Source organism: Dasypus novemcinctus, chromosome 3, assembly GCF_030445035.2.
Source record: "Dasypus novemcinctus isolate mDasNov1 chromosome 3, mDasNov1.1.hap2, whole genome shotgun sequence".
NCBI lineage: Eukaryota > Metazoa > Chordata > Mammalia > Cingulata > Dasypodidae > Dasypus > Dasypus novemcinctus.
Window position 1 is genome coordinate 11677564 of NC_080675.1, and position 16463 is coordinate 11694026.

At 51.9% G+C, this 16463-nt stretch overlaps 1 protein-coding gene across 1 annotated transcript in view; it reads left to right on the plus strand.

Annotated features, from left to right (window-relative positions):
• The window catches only part of CLMN (calmin), a 120012-nt gene that overhangs the window by 61289 nt on the left and 42260 nt on the right, over positions 1-16463 (plus strand). The window contains exon 2 of the mRNA XM_004467644.5: positions 13428-13489. Within this exon, the coding sequence (XP_004467701.2) occupies positions 13428-13489 (62 nt within the window). The remainder of the gene's footprint in view (positions 1-13427; positions 13490-16463) is intronic.

Here is a 16463-nt window from a genome sequence, read left to right on the forward strand (position 1 = left end):
TATCATGAATGTAATTAATACCACAGAATTGGACACTTAAAATGGTTAATCTTTATGTTGTGTATATGTTACCTCAATAAAATTAAAAATAGATCTGCCATGCTGTTGAAGGGACCCATAGGTGTTTATGCACAAAACTGCTTATTATTAAAGTATTTATAACAGCAAAAATATTGGAACCAACCTAAATCTTGAGCAGTAGGGATGTGGTCAGTCAGCATTCTTTTCAGCTGTCACAAATGATGGATTTGTACCAACATTTGTAACCATCAGTTAGGATTGTGTTCAGCTGCAAGTAAAAAAAAATCCAACTCATAGTGGCTTCCTCCAAGAGGTATTTATTTATCTCCTAAAATAGACAGCCTGAAGAGAAGCAGCCTGGGACCCCTTCTGTGGTCCAGCAGGGCCATCGAGGAATCAGCTGCTGCTCCTCACTGCTCGTCGTTCCTAGCAGTGGTGGTTGAGTTTCCTACCTCACAGCTCCATTCCAGGAAGCAGATGGTTAAAAGAAATGGAAGAGGGGTGCGCACCAGGATTCTCTGTTCCCGTTTAAAGAACATGCCTGGAAATCCCTCCCCGTGACTTCCACTTCATGGGTGAAACTTTGTCACATGACTGCCCCTAACTGCAAGGGAGGCTGGGAAGTGATCATTTTAAAACTAGTTAAATTGCTGACTCAAAATTGGGGTTCAGAAGAAGGGGGAGAAATGGATATTGGGGAGGCAACTGGTAGTGTCTGCCCTGGTCCACCCATTAGCGACCCCCCATAAACAACCCAACATCCATCCCTACCTGTGTCCCCATTGGCCGGCCTCTTTGCCCTCTCCCCAGGTGAGAAAGCCAGGAAGTTTCATTCTGTTAATGCAGCTGGGATTCAAAGTCCAGGATTGGGAAACTCTCCCAGCTCATCAGATTTTTCACCAGCCTGAAAAACATTCACCAGGGCTTTCTGGTCTAGAATCATCTGATGTAAAATATCTGTGTGTTTTTTGTTTTTCTATAAAATATTAAGATCTGAGGAAACAGGAAATGCTTGGCCAGAGAATGGACCAGAAACATGGGACACCCAAATAGGCTTCCAATATCTGAAAGCTTGCCTTATGGAAAAGGGGAAAGCCCCAAGGGCTCAGTACAGTGAGGAGCGACAGGATGACAGCTTTTGGTACCAGCCGTCTTAGCTGTCCAGCAGTAGAACGGGCTACTTTGATCCTGGGAGGGATTTAAATAGACTCGGAATACCTGGAGGGCAGTTGGATGGGACGCTACCCTCAGTAACCTTGTTTAAGGGCTTCTCCAACCAAAAGGCTGGATTGCTGAAGTCCTCCCGTGGGTAGATTAATTTGGGGTCCTTGTGGTACTGAGAAAATGGGGCAAAGACGACTCCCCTTAAACAAAATTGGATCTACTAAGAAATTTCACCTAGAAGTAGCCCTGTTTGATTTTTTTAAACCTGTTTCTCTAAATTTTACAAAAAGAAGAAGAAAAGATTAAGGATGCTTAATTTGGGTCATTTTTCTTTTCTTTTTTTTTTTAATTTCTTTGTCTTTATTTTTTTAATGTTACATTAAAAAAATATGAGGTCCCTATACACGCCCCCACCCCACTCCTCCCATAACAACCACCTCCTCCATCATCATGGGATGTTCATTGCACTTGGTGAATACATCTCTGAGCACCGCTGCACCACATGGTCAATGGTCCACATTATAGTTTACACTCTCCCCCAGTCCACCCAATTTGGGTCATTTTTCTTCTCCATGCTCCCTTAGATTGTTTAAAAAAGGGGACCTCTTAACAGGGGAGAGGAGTTAGTGATATGACTTAGCTTGATTTGAAAAAGACCAGTCTCTGAAAAAGGAAAACAAAAGCAAGAATTATTTAAAAGACTGCTTGCTCAATTTTGTGACAGGAGAAACACCAAGTGCAGTTCTCTGACTTGCAGGCCCTGAACATTCTGTTTTTCCACACATTTACTCCCCACTGCCCCATTCATCCTGCCACTTCTATTTGATTTTCTTGTGACAATAAGCAGAATGCAAGCAAATCCCTGCTCCTAAAGTCTGAAACAGAATTTTTAAACTTGGACCATGAGGGATATGGCCCCCAGTATGATCTAGAATAGCTGCTTGAATCAGCCAGTGGGGCTACAGCCCCACCTTCTGCTTTTATAAATAAAGTTTTATTGGCACACAGCCATGCCCATTAGGTTATGGATTTAGTTATGGCTGCTTTTATGCAACAAGGGCAGAGTTGAGTGGTAACAACAGAGACCATCTCGCCTGCCAAGACTAAGATATTTACTATCTGACCCTTGACAGAAAAAGTCTAGAGCAGTTTTCTCAGCTCCAAATATCGGAATCACCTGGGGATCTTGAAAATTACAGATGCCCAGGCCCCCGCCTCATGGGATTCAGATTCAGTTAGTCTAGAGGGGAGCCCAGGTTTTGCTTTTTTTTTTCCCCCAAGTTGACTGTCATGTGCAGCCAGGGTCGAAAGTCATGGGTCTAGTCCAAGTGGGTTTTTTAAGATTACAGAACTGGAATTTGCAATTTTGGAGGGTTCCTGCGCAGTGACCCTGATCTAATCTGCCCTTGATGACAAAGCGCAGAACCTGAGGTCCCAACTAGGAGAACCTGCAATGATAAAAGCCTTCCAGTGACCCTGGCGGTGAATTTCCGTCCCGTGCACAGAAGGTGAACCGTGTTATGGCAAGGTGTGTGCGTGCGTGCATGGCCATGCCCATGTGTGCAGCGGGGTGGGTTATGTATCTAGCTGGGTTTTGTTTGTTTTCAAATGGATGCATTTCGAAAAGGAACCGCTGGTGGCATGTACAGCGCTCCTGTTTGTCATGTGGGTGTCATGTTGGCACGGCTTAGTCCCCCAGGCTCCAGCTTAGGCAGCCTCTCTCCTCTCTCGTGCTAATTAACACGAATTGCTGCTGACAGTTCCAGCTCGAGGAGAATTCGACACCTCTTGCTTTCCCCCATCACTGTTTCAAATTGTTACCTCTCCTGCCGTGGTCTCCGTGGCTTGGGATAAGACTTTAAATTCGCGCCATGTCACCTTTTTGTTGGCAGGCTGAAGTTGTAAATGGGAATTTTAGGGGTTTGTTTTGCCCCTTGCATTTAAAGCAGATAACTGCCACCCATCTTGCCTCTCGCTGCCCTTGTCTACCCTGTGCATTTGACTGCCCTTTGCCCCTCGTGGGACACAGTGTCATGCTTCCTGGCTAGGAGGACCACTCTTCCCGATTTGCCTAGGACCTTCCCGGGTTTAGCGTCCCAGGAACGCCCCCTCAGAGTCGTGGGCAAGCCAGGACCGTTGGTCACCCTAATGCTAAGAGGATCTTGGAACAGTATGGCCCTTGCACATAAGTGAAAACAGTGTTGGAAGGGTGAGTGTGGGGCCAAGAGTACCTACAACTGCAAGCAGGAGAATTGCATCCATCATCCAAGTGAAATCTAAGCCCCCTCTCAATACAGAGGTGGAGTGGACATCACCATCCCCGGGGCCACAGGATGGAGGAATAGAGTATCGATTAGAATGCACTTACTGATGTTCTACTATGGAACTATTGTGATTAGTAATGGAAGAAATTGTAGCACTGATGTGGAGAAAATGGCCACAGTAACTGCTGAGGGTAGGGAGAGGGAAGAAGAGACATGATGTGGGTGGCATTTTCAGGACTTGGAGTTGTCCTGGGTGGTACTGCAGGGACAGATGCTGGTCATTGTATGTCCTGCCATGGCCCACTGGGTGGACTGGGGGAGAGTGTAAACTACAATGTAAACCATTTTCCATGTGGTGCAGCAGTGCTCCAAAATGTATTCACCAAATTCAACGAATGTCCCATGATGATGAAAGAGGTTGTTGATGTGGGAGGAATGGGGTGAGGGGGGTGGGGGGCATATGGGGACCTCATATTTTTTCAATGTAACAGTTAAAAAAAAAAAGAAGGGAAAAAAAAAGACTGCTGGGCTTAAAGAGTCACATCAAGGTCATTTCTTTTAAAAAGCTGAATCCCAGAGGTGGAGTTAATTCTTTCTGTTAAGCCTCTTAAACTCAGTTCACAGGAGACGAAGCCCTGGGCCGGTCTTGACTCTGCAGTTGCACCAACCTGGGCATAAAAGATTCTTCCCGAAGGGCCTTCGGTGAGCTGCTTGCCTTTGCAGGGGTTCAAGCAGCCCAGTGGGGTGCCGTGGGAAAGGTGGGTCATGATGGCAAAGCCAGGTTCTTCTCTCAGGGGACCACCCACTGCTTGCATGAGCCACTCCTCCTCTCTGAGACTCAGTTTCCTCATCCACAGGAGACATCGTCCCTCCCCTGTCAAGGTTGTGGCAAGAACTCGATGAGGTCATCAATGTCAAGTGCTTCTCCCAGTGCCTGGCATTTTGACTTTGACACCCCCCCCACATGGGGGCTTCTATCTCATTCAAGCCATGTAGTTGTCAGGATGGGCAGCTGCTGTAATAGCCAGCCCTTAACTGCATGCAAATGTATTTTCTCACTTGTCCAACCATGGTATTCCTGGTTCGAGCGAGTGCATGGGGATTGGAGCGGGAGCTTTGCGTGGCCACGGTTGGACTTGGCAAGCGTCACACTCACCCACAGGCCACTGGCCGGAGCTCCCACTACAAGGGAGGCTGGGAAACGTAGTATGCGTGGCTGTGTGCCCATGGGACGTGGCAGGCGCCTGGTAGGCTCTGCCCCAGGGGCTGTGGCTGCCTTACTTGTGGGCTCTGATGGACCTAGTGGAGATGTCCCCCATGAGGGAACATCTCTGCATTTCCAAAGCAGGATTCTGGTCATAGAAAAGGGGTGTGGCTCCCTCCCTCCAGGTGTCCTTCCTTCTCAAATGTGGCGAAGGCTTTGGAGGAAGGCCACGAGGCCAGGACCCGTGTCTTCGTATCTGCGGTTGGGTGCACTGGTCAGGGTGCCCCAGGTGATGGGTGCGCGAGTGGCTTGTACACTTGCCCATCTCAGCTGGCCACGCCGGGGCAGGCGGCCCGGGCCGGGCAGGGACCTGGCATGCCCACCTGGGGGGATGCAGCCCTCCCCTCTGCTGACCCTGCGTGTTTACGGCCGGCTGGCGTCTTCCACCGTAAATCAAGGTTGGCTGAGGTTTAGTGCTGAGGTTAGGCAGAGCCACGCACAGAAAGACGCTAGAGCGGGCTTATTTTTTATTTTAGTTACAGGCACCTCTATATATAACTTGAAACTTAATTTGGTGTGTAATTGGGGCTAGCTCTTTGGAGCCCCGAGTTATGTGTTTTGGAGCAGCTGAGAAGCAGGGGCCCGGTGGGGCAGGCGTGGTATGTTAATTGCAGACCCCTGGGACCAGTGAGAGAATTGGATTTGCGTCCCCGGTTAGAATGAGCTTGGCAGTTTTATTTGCGTCTCTGCGGGTGCGTGTTGGGGAGACCACCAGTTTGTATCGCCTGGAACAGGTTCGTCGTCCCGCCCTGCTGCCCTTGGCGCATGCCCCCGCCCGCCTAGGGCGGGGAGAGAAGGTGGGTGCGGGAGGGTCTCTCCCAGATCTGGCCTGCAGCACCTCTGCACATTTATTTGTTGTAGTTGCATGTGGCTTTGGCCCATAGTCCCACAGAGGGTTTTGCGTTTTATTACCAAAGTCTCGATAAAAGGGACTTGGATCAGAGCAAACTGTTCAGGGAGGAAAAACAAAGGAAATGAAATGCAAAATCACTGCTGGTTGGAAAAGCACATGGAGGCCTTGACTTTAATGCCTCCAGAGCCACTGGGGGGGAAGTGGCCCCCAGGAGTCGGAACCGAGAGCCGCCGGCCTGGTGTGCCTAAGGCCTGGCCTCCCTGCCATGTAGGAAGAAATTGCCATTTAATTTGTTTCTGAGTTTTATTTCTCAAGTGAACCAGCATGGGGTCATGTAATGAGGCTGTGTTTCTGGGAGGTGTTGAAAGATGGGGGAAGAAGGGAAACCACCAAGCGCGGGTCCCGCAGGCCCGGGACCTGGGGCGGGCTTCTTCTCGGGGCTGGCCGAGAGTGCCTGGGAGTCCAGCCACACCGAGGCAGCTCGGGGGTGCTCTGAGCAGCTGCTGGAGTGGAGGCCGCCCAAATGCAGTCTTCCCAACTCGCCGTCTGGGGGCAGTGGGTGCCACTGGGTGGTCTGACGCCTGCCCGGCTGGCAGAGCTGCCTCGCTGGGCCGCCAAGCCAGGGGAGATGTCCACCCCAGTTTAAAGAGCCCCGGGAGGGAAGCGGACGTGGCTCAACTGATGGGGCGTGCGCCTACCCTATGGAGGGTCCAGGGTTCTATACCCAGGGCCTCCTGGCCCATGTGGTGAGCTGGCCCATGTGCAGTGCTGCCCTGCGCAAGGAGTGCCGTGACACAGGGTGCCCCACGCGCGAGGAATGAGCCCCACAAGGAGAGCCGCCCCATGTGAAAAAAGCACAGCCTGCCCAGGAGTGGCACCGCACACATGGAGAGCTGATGCAGCAAGATGGCACAAGAGAAAAAGAGACAGTTTCCCAATGCTGCCTGATAATACAAGCAGATGCAGAAAATCACACAACGGGGGAGGGGGGGAGGGGAGAGAAATTTAAAAATCTTTTAAAAAAAAATTAAGCCACAGGAGCCAGGCTGAGTGGTGCATACGAGGTTTTCGTGGCTGACGTGAGCCCAGGAGGACCCTTATGACGAGGACAGTTGAGCCGTGGGGGAGACCGAGGGCTTAGGCCGAGGAGGAAAATGGGCTTCCCGCACGGCGGAGGAGTGGGCTGGGACTCGAATGGGAAGGTACGAAGAAGCGCTCAGAAGGTGGCTTTCTATAAAGGTTGAGCAAGCGTGCTCTGCGCCAGGGAGCTTTCAGGGCCACCCCTAGAGACTGCCACCGAGCAGGGCTATGGCTGGCCCCTGGAACTGCAGCGCCCTGCGTGTACCAGCGTGCTTCGCAGGAACAACGCCGGGGGCCGGGCGCGGATGCGTGCCAGGCCCCTGTCCCCTGCCCGCGGCGGGAGTGTGTGCTCTCACTGAAGAGTGCCCGTCGGCGCCACCCCACTTGCTCTGCCCCTGGGCTGTGAGGGGCGGGCGGGGCCTGCGCACTTGAACAGCCCTTCCAGAGGCAACAGGGAGAGTGGTCGTCTCGCTGGACAACAGCCACGTGGGGGCGCATCTGCGGCGGCGAGGCGGGTGGCGATGCGGATGCGTCTCCATGCACTGGCCTCCTCTCGTGCATCCGGCGCTGGCTTCGTGATCTCATTGCGTTCTTCCACAGCACTAGGAGGGAGGCGCTGTGTCTACTTTATAAAAGAGAAACTCAAGCTCAGAAAAGCACCATCACCTGTGCAAGGTCAGCTGCGAGCAGCCCATGCCAGCTGCTTTCATCAAGCCCTTAGCATGTGCCGCCGCCGCGGAGGTCTTCAAATACTTCAATCCTTGGAAGCCTTGACCCTGCCTGTCTCCCTGTCCCCATCTCCCTGCAACCCCTCCCTGCCTGCCTGACGATCTGAAGGACAGCCTCCACCCGCTTACCTGCCCCACTGCAATGGAGCTGCAGAAGGACAACTTGCACTTTATGCTCTGATGCATTTGACCCTCCCAGTTTCCCAGCTCCCCATCCTACAGGTGGGGAAACCGAGGCCCTGGGGTAAGGAAGCCGGTGGGCCTGAGTGCTTCCTGGAGGGGGGTTTGGGGTGCTGAGACCACCGCAGCCGGCAGAGAGTTCACCAGGGGGCGCTGAAAACAAAGCCAGGATCTTCCAGGGCAGGCACACCAGGGCGGGGTCGACCTGGAGCCAGGGTGGCCCAGGTTCAAATTCTGCTCTCCCGCTGAGTGGCCGGGTGGCCAATCCCTTACCCTCTCTGAGCCTCAGGCTCTTCATCTGTAAAACAGGGCCAGTTCTAGACCAGCTTTATAGGAACATCGTGAGGCATCAGTGTTGGGTGTAGCAGTGGCAACTGTTCCTCGGCCCGCGGTCCCGTCTTCTGGGCCCTCACAGCACTGCAGCTCACTTGGGAGTCTGACCCTGCAGAAAGTTCCGGAGTGCTGCCAGCTGAACCTGCCCTGCCTGGTGCCCCTCAGTCTCCGTCTTCCCCCACGTCTGTGCCAGCGGCTCAGAGGAAGCAGTGGCCAGAGACTAGGCCACAGCTCTCCCTGGGCCCCTCCCACCTCCCACCCAGGCAGCCTTCGCTGGAGCAAATGTCCCCGCTGACCACCCTGGGTGGATGTCAGCGAGTAAGTCTGCCTTTCAAGAATTCTGATCTGCAGGCCTCCCGGACAGATACACTTCTCAGGAGGATTAGAGTCCTCCCTAGTGCACAAATTCCGTGAATAAAACCGTGCCAGGGGTCCCATTATCAGGAAGAACCCTTTGGCAAGCAAGCCATGCCCGGTGCGATGTCTCATTTGATCCTCATAGCAAGCCCGGGAGCCTATCAGTATCCCCAGGTCGGTCCGTGATAGAGCCCACTTGCTGGCTCTTTCTCCTCCGCCAGGCTGGCAAGCCCATTGGCGTTCTCAAGTTTGCTTGAAGAAGCCTCAAGGAATTGTGCTCATTTTCTCTTCCTGCTGGGACTCACAGTCTATGCACCGTCATCATTGTTACCTGGTGAGCTCGTTAAATGCAGATTTCCAGGCCTCAAACCCAGAGAATATGAGTAGTCAGTAGGTCTCTTGGTTGGGGTCCAGGAATTAGCATTTTAACTGTCATCCAGACTCCCCTGATGTTAGTGATCCATGGGCCACACTTTGAGAAGCAAGTTTGTTTGCTGATCACATTGAAGTGGTGTCCGTGAGTATCTACCTGGCTCAGGTTCGTATGTGCATGTCTAGTTTGGGAAGGGTGGTCAATAAAATGTCACCAGAAGTGATCTCGGAGTACGTGACATTTCAAGAGGTTTATAAGTACATTTCTCTAGACTTATCTTTGTTCTTTTATTTTTTTTATAAAGAGTATAAATTTTTTTACATGCAGATAAAAGCCATGAAGCCTTTTCGTTAGGATGGGGGAATCTAAAATATTCTAGAAGGCAGTGGGCTGCAGGGAAATGTAGAGATGGGGATGGAGGGCCATCAGTGGAAATGAATATCTTTTCACTCTGCCTGCTGGGGCAGAGGCGGAATATTTCACCATGTGGTGTGCTCCCAACACCCGAGAGGGCCTGCAGGAAGGCGGGGGGGGGGGGGGGTCATACTCTCGCGTTTAAAACTGTTTTTGGCAAACCCAGAGCCTAAGTCAGGCTGGGGGATTTGGGATGGTTGAGTTGAGCCGGTAAGTCGGACATCTGTCCCGGAGTCCCATTGCCTCCCTCAGCCGACGGAGCGGGGCATGGCGATTTTACAGCCCCGTTACTCCTCTGTTGCAGCCCGGTAAACTTCCACGGGCCCCCACAAACACTCCTGGAGAGGGCCAGACCCTTCCAGAGAAACGGTTTCCTCCACCTTTACAACGTGATGGGAGCGGTGGAAAAAAGGGGCCGGGGGATTTATGGGAACTACATAAAGTTTATGGAGTCTTGGCAGCCAGAAGTAGAAAAGACTTGCAGGTCGGGGGTGCGGGTATCGTGAAACGGAGAAGGCCATGAAAGAGCATCAGACCTTGGTGTGGAGGCACCAGGCGAAATTCCCCAAGCCAGGGCGTGCTTTGTGCCCGGGGGCGGGGGCTGACCTCCCTGGAGAGTGGAGCGGGCCGGGGATGCTGCTCCGGGTCATCTCCTTTAATCCCCACCAAGAGAAGCGAGGCTACCCTCATTCTGCTGAGAGGGGACGGAGGCAAAGGTGTTTTGAAAGTTAGGAACTTGCCCGAGGTTCAGCTGAAGGTAGGCGGTTCAGAAGTGGCTGTTCTGGGGCAGGCTCAAATTCTCACATGCAGCGTCCCAGTTTTAGGTCCAGAGGGGAGGGTGTCCACACCCTCCTGCTTCCGCCTGGGGCGCCCCTGGTGTTCATTTGCCATTTGGTCTCCGTCCCCTGAGATCCTTCGGTCACCGCGACCCTCCTGTGGGTGTGAGTTGGAGCCGACGTGTGCTCTGGTTCACTCACTGGATTTGGCCGGAACAGAGGGGAAGCTGCACTGAATCTGGGCAAGCAGAGCTCAGGACCTGGTCTGCCGACTGGAGCCCCTCCACCCCGGAGTCCACCACGGGGCCTTGACAGGGCCAGCCCTGGGGCTGGAGGCCCCATCTAATTTCTGGTTCATTTCTCCTGCACATGTGTTTTGTTTCCTGCATCCGTGTTTTCTCTCTCCTGTCCTTGGCTGTGAATTCTTGGAGTGCAGATTCCGGAATGCCTAATTCTTCATCTCTGATTTTGCCCACAGATCCAGTGTAGTGCCCAGCATGTGGCAGTCCCTGGGCTGGGAGGATGGGTGAACGATGGGTGGATGAGTGGATGAGTGGACGGGTGGGTGGCTGGATGGATGAGGTATGTGTAGACTAAGTGATGCCCACCGCCTCCTTTACACCCTCCAGTGCAGTTAAACCAACCGCCTAACCCAGGGCCCCTGTGGCTTTAACTAAATGCACTTCTGTTTCAGGGGACCTACTTTCTCCCTCTGAAACCATATGGAGAAACCAGCCTGAGTGTTTGAAAGTGTGTGTGTAAATACTTTACAGTCCCCATAAACTTGTTTAAAGACAGTTGAGGGTGAGAGTATAAACTGGAGCAGCCTTTTGGGAGGGCAATTTGGAAGTAGCTATTAAAATTTAAATGTGCCTACCACTAAGACCCAGCGTTTCCACTTTTGGTTGTCAAGTGTAAGAAATACACTCATATGCCTGTGCACAAAGAACCATGTACCAGCATGCTTATATAAAGAGTTCGCTGCTGCGATGCTGATTACAGTGAAAACTTGGAAATAGCCTAAGTGTCCTTCAATGGGGGATGGGAAATAAAGGCGGAACATGCATACTATGGAAAACGCGGCAGCCATTAAAGAGGGTGGGGCAGATCTGTATGTGTAGACTGAGAAAGATCTTAAATAGAGCTTGGGGCAGCGTGTCCTCAGATCTTCCCCTTTGAGATTTCAAGACTTAACGGATCTTTGAGATGCTTTTCTTTTCTTTTCTCCCTCCTCTCACTATCCACAAAAACACAGTTTACTGGAATTACATCTTTAATTCTAATGCCTACTACCACTGTTCCCGTCCCTTGCAGAAAAGAGAGAAAAGCACTTAAACATGCATAATTACTCTCTACTGGCTCTTCAATAAAAAGAGTGAAAGGCACAATATTAAAATGTGATTTGTGGACACCACTATCTACTTAATAATGAGACTGAGAAGAAAAAAGTATCATAGGTGTTATAGAAAACTGGAGCTTTCTTCCACCCCCAGGAGATAAATTGGCTCTCATTTTCTTATTGCTAAAGAAAATGTGAAATGGTTTTAAACGTATGTGATACATGCTTCGCGATGTTGAAATCAAGCAGTTAGCACCGTGAAAGCCGTCTGGTCCAGACGTTTCCAGGAAGCTTTGTGAGAGGCCTGGCAGCCCAAGCTGAGGGTGCTGCTGCAGAGCCCAGCTGGGGGCAGCTGACCCATCGCAGAAACCCTCTCCTGCCCTCTTGGGCACAGTTAATGCCACAGAGCTCAGGAGGGAGAGGACAAAGCGCAGAATGCAGAGTGACTAGGGTGTGTGTGGTCCCACCTTTGCTGCCTATTAATTCTTTGACCCACAGTGTTTCTTCACCTGTTAAACAAGAATGACAACCTTGCTAATCATGATCTTGCAACACCTCTCGGTGCCTCTGATTGCCCACCTGAAGGTTATAAGCGCACGTGGTGGTTTGGAGCTGTATGTAAAGCAGAAAAACATGTTCTTAACCGTAATCCATTCCTATGGGTGTGCACCCATGGTGAGTAGGACCACTGGATGAAGACGTTACTTGTTCAGGTGTGGCCCAACTCAGTCAGGATGAGTCCTTTATACGCAGAATGAAGTTCAGACAGAGAGAGAGAAAGTAGGGGAAGCAAGAGCTGGTCAGCGGGACCTGGGAGAGAAGGGAGAGGCCAGGTGCCCTGCCATGTGATGGAGGAGCGCAGGACCGAGGATCGCTGGCAGCTGGGCCCAGAACGCCAGTCTCCGGGAAGAAAGCGTCGCCTTGGTGTTGCCCTGATTTGGACTTTTTGCTCACCTCAAAACCATGAGCCACGGAATTCCCATCATCTAAGCCAACCCACTGCACGGTACTTGCTTGAGCAGCCAAGGAAACTAAAGCATAGTACCTACCGCAGAGGGTTCCCGAAGGATGAACTAAGTTAACCCATGTGGAGTGCTTAGATCAGTGCCTGACATGTTTTTTCTTAGCCATTATCACGACTATTCTTATTACAAGTGCAGTCTTCTTGGCTGTAACTGGAAAAGCCAGATGCAAACCCAGGCCCCCTGCTTCCACTTCAGGGTGCTGGCTGATGCAGGTCCGGCAGACCTGGGTGTCGGACCCCAGCTCTGGCCCCCTCCAGCGGATGCCCTGGGCAGCCCCACTCTGTTCACCTGTAAAAGAATAGTTTCTGCCTTGCGCTGGTGTTGTACGGTTTAAAGATGAATGGGAACAAAGTGCCTGGGATGCAATTAGTGCTTGGTAGATGGCAGTTGCCCTTGACAATGAATGACCTTTTCAATCCACCTGTGTGGTAATCCTCTCCCCTGGCAGGCAATATCAGTGTGTTTTTCCCCCCATAGCTCCATAGCAGATGCCTGCAGAACCCTCCCTTCCAGGAGGATGCAAAGTTTTTCCTGGCTCTAAAAACAACAGCTACATTAAATATTAATGATAAGTAGCTGCCATTGTACCGGGAACTGTGTAGAGCCTGGTTTGCAGATTGCTGGCACCCAGCCTCTTGTCCTCTGACCAGAGGACTCCGGCTCAGGCTCCCAAAGCCAGGAGATGATGGAGCTGAGAGGTGAACCCAGAGCTACCTGCTTCTTCCCACCACACACTGCACATTTCCTCGTCGTCGTTCCCCCACCCCACCCTGGTCTCCTCTACACCCGCTACAATGCCACCCCACCCTACGATGAGGTGGTTGTACGTTAACATCATCTCATGGGTTTTTTGTGTTTTTTTTAATTTTTTTGGAGATACCGAGGATTGAGCCTGCCCAGACCTTGAACATGTGCAGCAGGTGCTCAACCACGGAGCTACACCCGCTCTGCGCCCTGTGGTTTTAAGTCGTACTTCCCACCATTGCTTTTTTAACCGGGGAAGTCAAATGCCCAAATGCTCATCTTACGTAGAACGTAGACCATTTCCTGCTGTGTGTGAATTTGTGGGTTAAGTAGCCACCCGGGGTCGGGCTGGGCAAATGGATCTGGGGGTCAAAGAACCCGCCGCCAGGTGCCCTCCAGGAAGGCACGGGCTCTTGTAGGGCTGCCCTGCACAGGGATCTCCCCTGGTGGCGGGGAGGTCGCGGTGGGCACCTCGCTCTTTTCTCCCCATTTATGGCATTTCTTTGTTTCAGTTGAAAGGGAAAATGTGCAGAAGAGGACCTTTACCCGTTGGGTAAATCTACATCTAGAAAAGGTAAGCAGGGCCCGTGGGCTTTTGTTAAGGGCTGGATTGTCTGTAACTGGGCTTGCAGTTCGGTAGAGCAGGGAGGGGGAAGTGTTCTTTCTGTTGTTGTTCATTTAAATATTTATTGGGTGACCTCTCACTGCAGGGTACCAAAAGGATGTTCTCAGTTAAGGGCAATTTGCTGGTATTGTGGATTGATTTTGCGAGAACTCACGCCATCTTTTAACAAAGCCAGATTCCCTTGTTAATCATTTAATGGTTCTATGCACTGATAACATTAGCCACTACTTCACTCACACAGGCTGTCTCCTTGGATCCCAACAATGACCTGCACTGCCATGTACAAATGGGGAAACAGAGGCACAGGGAATCTAAATGGCTCTAACCCCACAACCGAGAGGAGAACTCTCTCTGTGGCTTCTCCTGTGCCACAAACGTAGTGACCCTTTTCTCCAAACCCCCCACCCCTCCATTTTTTTAACTAGCATTCTTTGGCCAGGCTGCTTTGGATTGCATTTTGTCTGCAAGCCTCTCATGCACACACCATAAAACAAAAGCAGCTGAAGCAAGTCCTCCCGTGAAAGAGACAACACAGTGAGCCACCAAGGAGCCCAGCGATGTGACGTGGATAAACAACCCTGCTGGGAAGGGTGACGAGAGAGAAGAGACGGGACCCTCCTTACACTCGAGCTTTGACCCCAAGGCGGCGAACGTTCTCAGTTCCCTGAGGTTGTGGGACCAAGAAGCATCGTTCTCTTTTTAGGAAAGCTGATTTATGGGATTCACTTACTTCACTTCTTTCTTATCTTCCACTATCTGAATCTCCAAACATACCCAGCCAGTAGCCTCACTTCTGATATGCTAATATGCTATATCTCAGCATCCCGCTCTACAGGGCTTAGGGGTATATATTTTCTACTCTCAAAAGGTCCAAGAGCAACTACAGGACTACTTCTCGGTAACAAAAAAGAAAAGTTTTTAGAGGAAAGAATTGATATGATTAGAAAACAGAGGAAAGAACTAGGGCTTGTAGGAAGTGGAGCTCTTGACTGTGTTTGCCTTTGGGCCTACACTAGTTCCCTAGCAAGCACACGGCGCTGACCCCGCCATTCCCGCCTGTGCAATGGGTTACCCAGTCCAGCCACTGAGCCCAGGACGATCCTGCACTTAGGTGAAAAGCCTGCGTACCGCGTAGGAAGCGTTATAGACACTCTGCCAGATGTTCTGACTGTTGCTGCATTTTTGGCAGTGCTCATAAATTGGAGTGTTATGGGGGGAAGCGGGGGGTCCGTTCCCCAAACCTGAGCTCGCCGAACACCTGAATGAATGCCTGACGCCCGTCAGGGAGCTGGAAATTCCTGCTGGTGGATGGAGCGCAGCTGCCGAGCATTTTTGTTGTTGCTGTTGTTTTAAAATTAAAAAGTAAACTCAGGAAAGTTCAGAGGAAACACCCTCACCCCCTTGCCCCCCGAAACGAACATCGGCTGGCAATCAGATTGAGCCTTTCTCATGGGCCCTGCTCCCACCCCTTTTCCTGGTAGCACCCACTCAGAAGATAAATCAGATAGCACCTGAAACCGATGCCTAATAAACAGGGCAAAATTAACAGCCGTGTTTCCAACCCTGAGACTTTCAAGAACAACCTTTCATGTAAAGGAAACCCAGAACTCCGTGGTGGATTGGGCTTAACTGCAATTTGAAGGCTGTCAGAAATATTTACTGAGTCCCTGGCTTCTGAATAAGGTCCTTAATTTACCGGAGGAGTTAGCTCATGAAGAAAGCCCTTGGGGGTGCTGTTTATTTGGTCATACCAATCTCATGAAGCCCACGGAACGTTCTGGGCCCGAGGACTGTTTTCACTGGAGCTGTTTCAACTTCTCCCCCTGCCAGCGCGCGGGAGGGACTCGGGCCAAACCGTGTCTGGTGGTGCTGCCGAGCCTCTTTCGGGAACTGTCGGTGGAAATTACTCTTCAGGTTTAACCCCGAAATAAGGCTTGGCCACGGTCGGGGCTGGTAACTGGAAATTTTTTCAGTCCATTTATCAGGGGCGCTTTCGCTCTGGTCCTGCCTTTTCTGCCTGCTCGATCCGGACAAACGTTTCCGCCAGAGGCTCGGTAACCCGACGCCATCCTGCTGGGTGGGGAACAGGCTCGGGGCTTGCAAAGAAACTAATTTGCCTTTGGGTTCAAAGTCATTGTTGCCCCAGAAGCGCAGGCCTTTTCTGTGCACCTGTGGGTGGAATAGTCCTGCCTTTTGACTAACCCTGGGGAAGAGGGCTTGCAAAAAGGGTGAGGAAATGCCACCTTCCTTAATGGAAAAGAAAACACGGGCCCTCCAGGGCTGCTGCAGGGAGGTGTCCCCACGGGACAAGGAGGGCAGGGCCACAGGCCCACTGTTTCCTACTTTACTTTACCTCCCTCCCCCCTTAGTCTTGTCCCATCTGTGAACACTCAGCACCCTGCCCCGGCCCCCCCCCATTGCCAAAGGCCCAGTTCCAAAAGGTACACAGAAGATCCTGGGCTGGGGTCCCGTTAAAAATGCAGCTTCCTGGGCCCTGCTCCCTGGGGTGCTGGTTGGCAGGCGTTGTTTTCCAACTTGTGCAGTCCACAGGCGCCTGAATTCAGGCAGGCTCTTACCTGGAGCCCGAAACGAAGGCCAAGAAGAGCCAGCCTCCCTGGCGGAAGGGGTGCCGTGGGGCCCAAGGCTGGGTTCTGGGAAATGCAGTTTGCAAGTCAATGGCGCGTCGCAGCCGACCAGACTGACAGATTCCGTAGCCCTGAGACAGTAGATCCAGGTCACCCAGGCCTGGGGCAAAAAGGCCACCCAAATAGGAGCTGGGGTGCCGAGCTGGGCCCGGGAGGGAAGGGGCGGAAGGCTGCCCTGGCCGGGCTTGCACGGGTCCCAGAGGTGGGCCTGGGAACGTCCCCAGGAGTGAAGCTGGGGGGGACAGAGAGAAATGCCTGTCTCCCCAAATGAAATGCCT